The sequence below is a fragment of the Gastrolobium bilobum genome, unplaced genomic scaffold, assembly GCF_033153095.1.
Source record: "Gastrolobium bilobum isolate Gb01-03AN ecotype WA unplaced genomic scaffold, APGP_CSIRO_Gbil_v1 utg1831, whole genome shotgun sequence".
In the NCBI taxonomy this organism is placed as follows: Eukaryota; Viridiplantae; Streptophyta; class Magnoliopsida; order Fabales; family Fabaceae; genus Gastrolobium; species Gastrolobium bilobum.
Window position 1 is genome coordinate 70,296 of NW_026895199.1, and position 11,342 is coordinate 81,637.

Here is an 11,342-nt window from a genome sequence, read left to right on the forward strand (position 1 = left end):
CGGTAGGAGGCCGGAGCTTAGTTGATTGATGTTTACCTGCTTATGCTGATTATGCTTGGATGCTGGATTATGTCTGTTGCTATTATGCTATTAGCTTCATTTTATGGATTATTAAGCTGAGACTCTGTTGATTATGTTGTCTTATTTGGTGAGCATAGGGATTGTCCATGCCACATTTGATCATGTACCGTTTGCTTAGACTTGAGTTGTATAAACTATCAGAATATTCTTCGGACTATGTGTTGTAGATCCGTGAGTAGATACACATCTATATTATGAGATATTTCAGTTAGTTGTTGATTTGCAATTTACATACAGGCAATGTTTAGAAAATGAATTAAGTAATTCAACTTGGTAATGATAATGACGTCATAATTGAAAAGAAAAAGATATTTCGCATTTTTAATTAAGTGTGGCTTAATACGATGACATGTTAACAAACCGGGTATACACAGGGTGTTACATTTTCCATAAGTTGAACGAAATCCTAAAGTTTCTTCGTCAACCCATTCTAAACCCGCCATAGTAGAAGGGAGCGCAAAGCGAGAGGCGGGAAGCGAATGATAGGGGCGATTCCTCGGCATGTGCCTGGACGGAAAGGCACCATTAAAATCTAATTCAGTAAAGGAATTAATAGTTAATATGTTAGTGGGAGATGGTTGTGGGCGTAAAATTACCCTAATCCGTCCGGAACCTGAAAAAGGGAGGGTATGAGCTCTAAAAGGAGTAAAACTACGGTGATAAGTGAAATAACTTTCAGGCAAAGAGGATATGGGTGAATCTAAAAGGTTTCTCTTTGAGGGGACAATAGAGAAAATGTCAAGAGGTTTCATAATAACAAGAAGAAAAACAATAGTTATAAATGCATGGAAGATAGATAGAAAAATAAATATACAAGGAAGGCAACAAATAAAGATGATAAAGAAATAGATCAAGCACAAAGAAAGAGAACAAGAAAAATAGTAAACTTACTTGTTGAAGAGTTCGACGAAGATGGCGAACAGAAACAACAACTTGGCAGCAAAGCCAACAAGAGAGCAAAGAAAACGTAGAACAGGGAAGAACAAAGGAAGAGTAATGAGGCAGAAGAAGAGGGATTTTGACAAGCGGAAGAAAATAAAGCTTGACAACAGAAGTTATGTAGAAGATGAAAAGAAACCCAAAGGACAACTGGTATTCTGAATTTCGAAGTTAAATGATTGACAAATATCAATTGCGCCGTTTGAGAAAACCGATACCAGTAAGAAGAGAACACGTGGCATGAGTAAGATGAATAGACATGAAACGTTTAATGATAGGACTAATAAAGTAAAGATAATAAATATTATGTAAAGATAGCCTATATTATTAACTCGGAGTAGAGTAGACATCATACTCTGAGCTGGGGGGCTTAATGTTCCGGGTTAGTCACTTAAGTTTAGGACAATTTGAGTAAAATATGTATCCGAGTTAGGATATCGTGTTAAGGTGCAATAATCAACCTCATAACCCGGACAAGGAACTAGGTACAAGTGTAAGACCCCAATGTTAGTGGCCTTAATGGGCCCTACCACGATAATGATAGTGGATCTCTAATAACTGCCCACTCTCACAAATAACCGTCTGATAGCGTATCTATATAAAAGCCCCATACACAAGGGACAGACCAGAGATACAGAATAACCATTAATGTTCGTCCAGAACAAAACCTAATTACTTGGTTTTTGGGATAATGGATGGGTTACTAATTCTCATTGACAAATTCATACTAAAAGCCTCACATATTCGAATACACAAAAAAATAAAATAAATAGGCATAAAACAAAGAGGAGGGATATTCTTACTATCAAAAATTTTCACTACCAACTTACTACCTATCTAATCACTATTAGATTAACATTTTCTCTCTTCAAAATTTTTTTAACATTTTCTCTCTTTGATCCAATGGTGATGTGATGGGTAGTAAGTTAGTAGTAAGAATTTTTGGTAATTAGAATATCCTCACTCTAAAACAAAAAGGATAGCATAAATTCTACAAAAGTGTTTTCATCATGTGAACAGCCACAGACTGAAGTTGCCAGAATCAGGAGTAAAACCTATAATGAAAAGTAACACCATTAGTTTTTCACATTATGAATACATGAAAATTGCTCGGCTAGCTACGCAAGTGTATGGGAAAAATAAAGAACATTGCTTTATTTGCATGAGAAGTTATACTTCCACTCACCGAGGGAAGGGGAAAAACCCAATTGCATTAACAAACCAATGTACACAAAAAGGAATAGTCTCTTCAACAAGAAAACCGCGTAGGACTCCATTTATATACACATCCAAACCAATGACCCAGATAGGATCCTATCCAAAGCGTTAAACACATTTTATTCATTGGTGAGGTACAAAACTAAAGCACAGAAAGAAAAGCAATAAGGGCAATGGCTTTGAGGCCAAGAGCACCTACATTTAGAGCACAACCACCCCTTCAACCTCTCTATGAATATTTCCAGCCCAAGTCAGAGATGAAGGAAAACGATGAAGCACACCTTCTTCATGTTTATCTTCCTGGTGCGTATATTTTACTTGCTTTTTTTTTTTTTTTTTTTTTTTTTGCATGCCACATTTTTTATGTTTAAATATGCCTATCTTGAACTACATGATTAAAATTTATATTAACTATATAATTAAAATTAACGAAAAAAATTATAAATAAAATTTAAACATAAAATAAGGTTAAAAGAAAATTATAAAAATTTTCATGTCTCAAAAAAAAAAAAATTAACGTGTAAGATTATATTACAATATTAACATGCTATTTACAAAAAATTATATATAAATTGTGTATATAAATTTATATTAAATGTTCATTCAAATATTTACACAAATAAAAAAAATAAAATTGAGTCATATAATTAGTAAGTTTGGATTATTAATCTTTATATTATAATTTATAAGATTATATGTTTTTAATTATTTTATATGAAAATAATTGAGTAAAAATTTCTTTGAAATATTTTGATTATGTATTTTGTTTAAATCAAAAGAAGTTAATTCTAATACTTATTAAATATTTGTGTCAAATAAAAAACTTATAATTATATATCAAATAGGTTACATGGGGAAAATAACTTGAAAAATGTTATTAATTACGACGTGGACGAAAAAGGTTACTTAAATTTTCGCTTTCTTGGCACATAAGTCAAAAGGGAATGTTCATTGCGAGTACCCTTAAAATAACTAAAGTAAAATTTAACTATTGCTAGGTTGTTGAAAAAAAAAAGGATTCTCACGTAGCTGTAATTTAAGACTGTGCATTTAACTATATTGTTTTTAAATTCGGACCATTCATCAATTTTGTTGGTTTGCCGGAAGTCAATGAAAATTGATTCAATTAATAAGTCACGAGTTAATATTAATTTAGTTATAAACTTCTTATATTCCTATCATCTGGTTTAGGGTGAGATTACCATCTAATACAACTGTAGCAATATTTTATATAAAATTCTCTAATTCTGTACCGGTTGAGTCCGATTCATGCATGGTTGAACCAGTTTATACCGATTCGAATGCAAAACCTATTAGATTACTGGACCGAACCAGTTGGTTGTCTGATTTCCGGTTCATTACATCGGACTAGCCGGTAGTCTAATTTTCAATTGAAATAATCGAATCAGCCGGTCCAGTATGGTTTTAATAACATTGATTAGCTCTACTCCTTGATAATTGATAGTTATTTTTTAAAGACATTTGAACTATTTTAAAAATGAATTGAAACTGATACAAGTGGATACAGAATTGTACGACTTAAAATTAATTTATTCAAGTTAAATTTATTTGATTGTTCACACTAATTTAATTAAATTGAAAAATTGTAAATAAATGCAGTTAATGAAGACGGTAAAAAAGTAATTGTGAGTTCTAATAACTCACTTCTTGCCTAATAAAATATGGGTTTAATATTTTTCATGTAGGACACATACGAGGTCATGTAAGAAAAAGAGAGAAAAAACTGTATAGGACCCATATGAGATCATGTAAGGAAAATAGAGAGAAAAAAAAAATATAAGTCCCTACATACTTTTATATGTATATAGAAGATAAAATTATCTCCTATAATATGAGAAATATTAAACCCATAAAATATATCGATATATAAGACTTCTAATTTTTTTATAATTTAAAAAGGAATATAACTCGATACCTGCTACCTAGGAATGATTTTAAAGATTGTTATTTGAAAATATAAAAAAAAAAACCTCATTATTACATTACTAATCAAGGTGATTAACCTAATTGGCATAACATAATCAAATATTGATTTGTAGTTTTAAATGTAGTACATTCTTCCAAAGTGATGTAAGTGCAATCATATCCCAACAACTCTTCTTATTTTAGTTTAAAAAAAAAGTTGATGTAAAATCTTTAGTAGGACACCATGTATCTTTTTTACTCTGTAATTCTAAATACATTTTTGTCCTATAATTTACATTTTTCTGACCAATTCTTATTGACTTGAACCATTACAAGTAAGATCACACAGTTAATGGTTCATCGAAATTAATACATCATTTTATTTTGCGTCATGCAGGTTTTATTAAGGAGAGGATAACGATCAATTTTGTGGGATCTTCCCGAGTGTTGAGGGTTAGAGGAGAACGTTCAATTGATGGTGGCAATAGATGGAGCCGTTTTGAGCAAACATATCCTGTTCCAGAAAATTGTGAGGTTGAGAAACTTGAAGGTAAGTTTGAAAGAGGAATTCTCATTGTTACTATGCCAAAGAAGTTGATTTCACAAGTTACACCTAAAGCAAAAGTAGAAAAAACCCAAGAAAAAGGTCCAAGTCCTTCAAAGAAAGTTGTGACTGAGCCAGAGCCTAAAATAGCCGAGGAAGCCATTCCTCCAAAATCTACAACTACTCCAAGTATTGTGAAAGGCTCAACTGACTTAAAGGGTACTCAAAAAGACACTCCTCTAGCTCAAAATGATAAGGGATTGAGAACTTTGAACCTTTCAGAACCCGTTTTGGAGCCTAGACCTCAAAATGTTAAGGAGGAAACTGCACTAAAAAGTACCACAGTAGCTGCAACCCCAAAAGAACAAAAGGGTATGCCTCAAAAGGGTCAAGAGGAGATTGAGCCAAAACCAACATTAACAATGGATTCAAGGAAGAAAATAAATGAAAACCTTGAAGAGGATATTAGGCAAAAGACCATATTAGCAACAGTGAAAAAGCAATTACATGAAGAGGCTGAGAAGGAAGGTGTCACAAAAAAGGAAGTTAAAGAAGAAGATGAGAAGCCTTATGAGACAAGAAAACCAGAGAAAGTAATGGATCAGAATGTGGTTTTTAAAGGAAAAGAAATCAGGGCAAGAAAAGAGTCACCAAAGGAAGCAAAATATTCTGCTAAAAAGGAGGATGAGATCTACACTATAGGGAAGGGAATCAAAGAACTGGCTGCTTCTTCTTCACGGCTTGTGACAAGTATTGGAGAAGGAAAATTGAATGAACAAGACAAGCCTTTAGTTGCAAATATGGGTGCTGCAATTCTAGTAATTGTAGCACTGGGAACTTATGTAGCCTATAAGCTTGCCTCTTCTGGAAGAACTGAAAACTAGTTCTACTCAAATGATCAATCCTGGGGAACATTTGCACAATGATCTTGAAGTGTAATTGGAATATTGCACTGTGCAAAAGAATGCATCAAAAATATGTAATTGAACACCTTAATTTATTTGTCTTGAAAATAAAATGACTACAAAATTAATGCTAATCACAAGTAGAAAGGAGTATTTAATCTTCACCGATATAAAAAAATATAAATTATTAAAAAAATTACACAAAACTCATTTTGAAAGAAGGGTCAATAGATTTCATCTAACTAATAGATGAAAACACCCTTAATCAAAGTAAAATTCACTCAATAGGAACAAATAACTTCTCATTTTTACCCCCAAAAAAAAAATAACTTTTCATTAACAAGTAATAACCATAAATTTTTTATAATTTCATGTTTATTTGCAAAAAGGCAATAGTTACATAAATTTATGGTTAATTGCTATAAGTATCCCTATGTTTTTTAAAAAAAAAATACCAATCTAACAAATTATGGAAACTAATTATCAATTTAGCATACTTGGACTAAGTTAACCACATAGACCTCGCCAGAATTCCAACTTTACACGTGGCATGACCCAATTCATCCTTGGCCATTTACTCAAGTAATTGGAGAAATAATCAATTTATTCAAACCATTCCAAATGCATGTTTAGCAGAATCAAGGGTATTGGAGAGGAGCATTGATATTGTAATTGGTCCGATACCTCCCGGAACCGGGGTAATGGCTGATGCCACCTTAACTGCCTCTTCAAAACAAACATCTCCTGTGACACAAAAGCCTTGACTGCTGGGATCCTGCAAATTATATAAACTGCATCAAGATAATAATAAGTTCCTAAGGAACTATCCCCACTTCTGTCTTATGTGCTTCCATAGTCCTTTCAGTTTCTTGTTTCCTTTTTCTCTTATTGCTGTATGTAACAAAGTGCATACCAAATGAGGTCCATCCTGGTCACAGTCTTGTGCCTCTCTCCCATATATATCCCACTTATATCTAACAATTCTAATTTTTTAGTTATCTAAGCCATTAGATATAAGTGAACAATAGCCAAGAATGAGTGTAAGACTTTTATACTTCTTATGTATATGTATGTATATATTTTATTTTGGGGACCAAGAGGTGGGAGCATAAAAGTATTTTATAACTAATACTTTGATAAGAACTTTAGGATGCACCACCCCAAAAGCTAGCTCAAAGGGTGAGAGTGCCCAAGGTCTTATAAGCCCCACATTCGTTTTCTATACAACAAATGTGGGACTCCAAATCCCATACATTGCAAATGCATCCTAACATTCCACCATGCTTCGCAGTCCCAGCGCCCACGCAAGTTGGCTTTTGCGCTAGTCTTTTACTAGCCCTGGGCGAACACTGCAATGCCGGCATCACCATCCGTGTCGCTCAATTACAATCGAGAGATATAGTGGAAGGCTCTAATACCATTTGATAAGAACCTTGGGATGCACCACCCCAATAGCTATCTCAAATGGTGGAAGTGCTCAAAGCCTTATAAACCCCACATTCGTTGCCCATACGACCAATGTGAGACTCCAAGTCCCATACCTTGCCAATGGGTCTTAACATTCTCTCACATCTTTTTTTTCACCCATGATGTCTTTCTTCCGTTTTCTTTTGTAACATACGTCCATTTTCCTTAAGCTTGGGGATTGTCAAGTGACTTAAGAAGTTATTCTAGTTTCTAGAAAAAGGAATAACAGCCCCCCAACCCTCCCTCGTTGTCATGTTCAAAAAAGAAGAGCAAATCTGAATATGACAAACAACTACAGAGATTAAAAGGTATTTAATATCAGCGAAAGACCAATATGCTGTTATAGTTGAGAATTAATATGGCAATGATTTCGAGTAGAAGTCTTGGTTAAGAAGCTCAGTCAAATATTCAATTATTTAATCAAGTGAAGGAAAATAGATTTGTAGATTAATGAAGCAATTGATTAGTATTTAGTAGTTTGAGCTATTCTCTCTTAATACACTCTTAGGCATCATACCTTATGTATGTAAGTTTAGTGTCTCTTAACCAAATGTCTTTTCTTAAATTGTCCCTGAAAATTTTCTTAGCAAGCTTCATTCAGCAAAATGACTTTGACATAAACCTATTTAACTTTAACATACTTCTGTTCCTAGGCCTTTCACTTTTGTCTAGAATCAGTTTCATTCTGTACTCCAAAATCATATACTTCTAGCTTCCTGTATGGGCAGCTGGATGCAAAGACATAAAATTGCAAGGTTGAAACAAGGGAAGGGCTGCAGCCAGATGCTAGTAGTGAGAACTAGTGCATCTTTGCATGCCACTTCCACAAGGACATATTTTCTCATAAAAATCATGAAGTGCATTTTCCTACCAAGTTATCATACCCTTAAACGTTACCATAAGGTCTTTTGTTGAGGAAGATATAAAAACAAATACTAACATTGTAAGTAGTGCTTCTCCTGATCAATTATCTGAACTAGGTAGCTTTAAAAGAGGCTGTCAATAAAAAGTTTTATAATTATCAACAGGGCTTGGAAAATCAAGTTTTGTTTCTTCACTAATGCCAGCAACAAGATCTTGACAAATTCACACAGAAACCATGCCAGGACAAATTAGTTAAATTTCACAATGCGCCATGACTCTGAATAATATGTGGATAGGTAGAGAATAATCCTTATTGTACTATATAACTTTGACTAAAAAGGATTTGAAGTGAAAAGGGTATATGAAATATGCAAATCTAACAGACCCATAATAAGAATACAACAAATATAGGAAAATCCTACCCCTTAAAATCTAAAAACTATACAAGCACTCTTCTTACTTCCAAATTATTATATACACACTAAAGCTCTTTTTATTTTAATCTTTAAGTTGAACAACTACTTGGCAAAGTGATTATAGGATCCACTTCCAGATCCGGTGAAAATATATTCACTATTGGCAGCTACAAAAATCAAATTTGAAACAATTTTTGGATGATGTATAATGGATATTCAGTATAGCATCCTGAATTGTTTCCAAGAGTCAAGTTTTTGGTATTAGTTTGTATATATTTTTTGTTTTGGTTGAATTTACTATCTTTATCTCAATAGCTATTGTCTTGTCTATATTCCTTCTTCTATCTTGAGCTTTTTTTTTAAAACTCTGAATACATCTTTGGTAATTCATCAGAAAAGAGCATCAAGTTGCACACCTAAAATATTGAAGAAGAAGTCATTACCTTAACTTGATTTGCTCCCATGTCAATCACCACAGCTCCTTGCTTTAGCCAATTGCCACGAACCATGTTGGGGAATCCAACATCTGCTACCACAATGTCCGCTTCAGAAGTTATTTGTTCAGGGTTTTTTGTGTATGCATGTAACATGCTGACTGTTGCGTGGTGCCTCTACTAAAAAGATGATAAATCAGCCATTTAGCAACTGAAACATTCTGCTCAGCAACAACATTTATGTTACCTGCAAGAGCAAGGAAGTGGGTAACCCCGCGATTTTACTTCTTCCAATTATTACTGCTCTTTTCCCCGTGATTTCCACACCATGCCTAAGTAACAACTCAATGCAGCCCTTGGGAGCACAAGGGATAAAGAAGGGTTTCCTTCCTCTTATGGCTAGGTTTCCCATATTTAAGGGATGAAAGCCATCTACATCCTTTTCAGGACTTACGACATTGATAACTTTTTCCTCGTCCAAATGCTGTATCAAATATGTTAAGAGATATAATATAAGTTATGTTGGAGATACAATATAAACGGGTCAAAAAGCTTTTACCATGGCAAGAGATATAATATAAAATCACTCATGTGCCTTCACCCAAAAGCTTAAGTTAGTGTTAGGTTAAGGCTCATCGACGATTTTATAATATATATCTATCAATGGGGAAAGCTTTGTCAGGAGCTTATATGATGTCTCTAACAAAATATTTTAGAATAAATAAGGTATTAATATCATCTTCCACCACACAGGAACTGCTGAATAAATTAAGTAGTCAAAATGGTGCATAAATTACTTGAGGCAGAGGAAGTTGCACAATAATGCCATGTAAATCAGGGTCATCATTGAATCTGGAAACAGCACCAAGCAGTTCATTTTCAGTACACTTTTCGGGCAACTGAGCAACCACTGTTTCAATGCCAACTTGATCACAGGCTTTCAACTTAATGTGGATGAAAGTGTGAGAGTCCCTCCTATCCCCAACCAAAACCACACCCAATCTAGGAAACTTCCCCATGCAACTCTTTATCCTGCTTATCTCATCAGCTACTTTAAATTTTATCTGTTTGGCAATTGATTTTCCCTCAAGGATTGCAGCATTATGGCCATTAGCACCTAAAACATTACAAACAACCAAAAAGAAACAAAAACCCATTAACATAAAATGATCAAAGCAGAGGTTCCATACCATCATTGAACTTGAAATTTACATCATAGAACTTACATTATGGCCATTAGCCCCAAAAGCATTACAAACGATCAAAAAGAAGCAAAACCCATTAACATAAAATGATCAAAGCAAAGGTTTCATACCATCATAGAACTTGAAATTTACATCATAGAACTTGCTTTATGGCCATTAGCCCATATAGCATTACAAATAACCAAAAAGAAGCAAAACCCATTAACATAAAATAATCAAAGCAAGGTGTCATACCATCATATAATTTGAAATTTACATCATAGAACTTACATTGTAGCCATTAGCCCCTAAAACATCATTACAAACAACCAAAAAGAAGCAAAACCCATTAAATAAAATGACCAAAGCAGAGGTTTCAGATAATCATAGAACTTACATTGGAGACTTTCTTGGAAATGGTTATAAGGGAAAGTGTTCTCTCTGAGTACCCAAACATCAGGACGGTTGGGACCAAGGAGAGCACAAGAAGAAGATGCAGCAGAAAAAGAATGTGATGTTTTTTTCAGAGTTCTATTCCAAGCAGCCACCACCCCAGTAGTGGCACAAGCTCTCATGTTTGTGTTAATTTGTGATTATGAAAGTGGAGAGATGGAAGCCAACACCAAAAATATGAATGTTGGTTTTGGTGGTTATTGTTTGAGGAAAACGTTGATAACCTTAGTCCAATGAGCTTTGTTTTGATGGTTCCAACAAGATAAATCTTGTTCCGAGTTTGATATTGGATTTGAGGACCTCGACTAAGGGTGCGTTTTGTATTGGATTTATAAGAAAGCCCTTTTTTATTATTTCTTTATTTTAAAAATATTTTTTATAAAAGTTACACCTAGATTTTTAAAAAAATTATTTGATTTTTGAAAAAAATATTTGACTTTTAACTTCTGCTTTTTTTAAAAATTAAAATTTTTAGCTTTCGAAAAAAATAAGTTTTTGACTTTTTTTATGACTTCTGCTTTTTTTAAAAGCTGACATCCAAATAATCTTTTTTTGAAAAGTGCTTTTTTTCTTAAAAACAAAAATAACTTTTGAAGAAAAAAAAAAAGACTCGTTCAAACGGACTCTAGATGCATTGACTTATATTCCACGTGTTCATGGTTCTGCCACGCCACCGACTAACTAAATAATATTAAAGAGAAAAATGCACCTGAAAATCAATAAGGAAAACAGAAATAACAAAAATCCAAATTATACTTTATCTATCTTAGACTTCAATATATATTATTTTATTAATTATTAATTTAGACTTGTTTTTAAAATTTAAATTTGTATTTTCTTGTATTATGATTAATTTTATATAAACTTATACTTTAAATATTTTGATGAATGAGTTAAAACCTATGTTGATA

At 33.2% G+C, this 11,342-nt stretch overlaps 2 protein-coding genes across 2 annotated transcripts; one reads left to right on the forward strand and one right to left on the reverse strand.

Moving 5' to 3' along the window:
* The first annotated feature begins 2,411 nt into the window (after positions 1–2,411).
* Positions 2,412–5,592, forward strand: LOC133299319 (inactive protein RESTRICTED TEV MOVEMENT 2-like). Its single transcript, XM_061498775.1, has 2 exons — positions 2,412–2,541; positions 4,562–5,592. Exons 1-2 carry the CDS (start codon positions 2,412–2,414, stop codon positions 5,590–5,592), a joined length of 1,161 nt encoding a protein of 386 aa, XP_061354759.1.
* Positions 5,593–6,030: 438 nt separating this feature from the next.
* Positions 6,031–10,620, reverse strand: LOC133299346 (bifunctional protein FolD 2-like). Its single transcript, XM_061498808.1, has 5 exons — positions 10,376–10,620; positions 9,592–9,911; positions 9,042–9,278; positions 8,804–8,971; positions 6,031–6,388 (listed from the first exon to the last, which is right to left on the reverse strand). Exons 1-5 carry the CDS (start codon positions 10,551–10,553, stop codon positions 6,221–6,223), a joined length of 1,071 nt encoding a protein of 356 aa, XP_061354792.1. The 5' UTR covers positions 10,554–10,620; the 3' UTR covers positions 6,031–6,220.
* Positions 10,621–11,342: the final 722 nt, after the last annotated feature.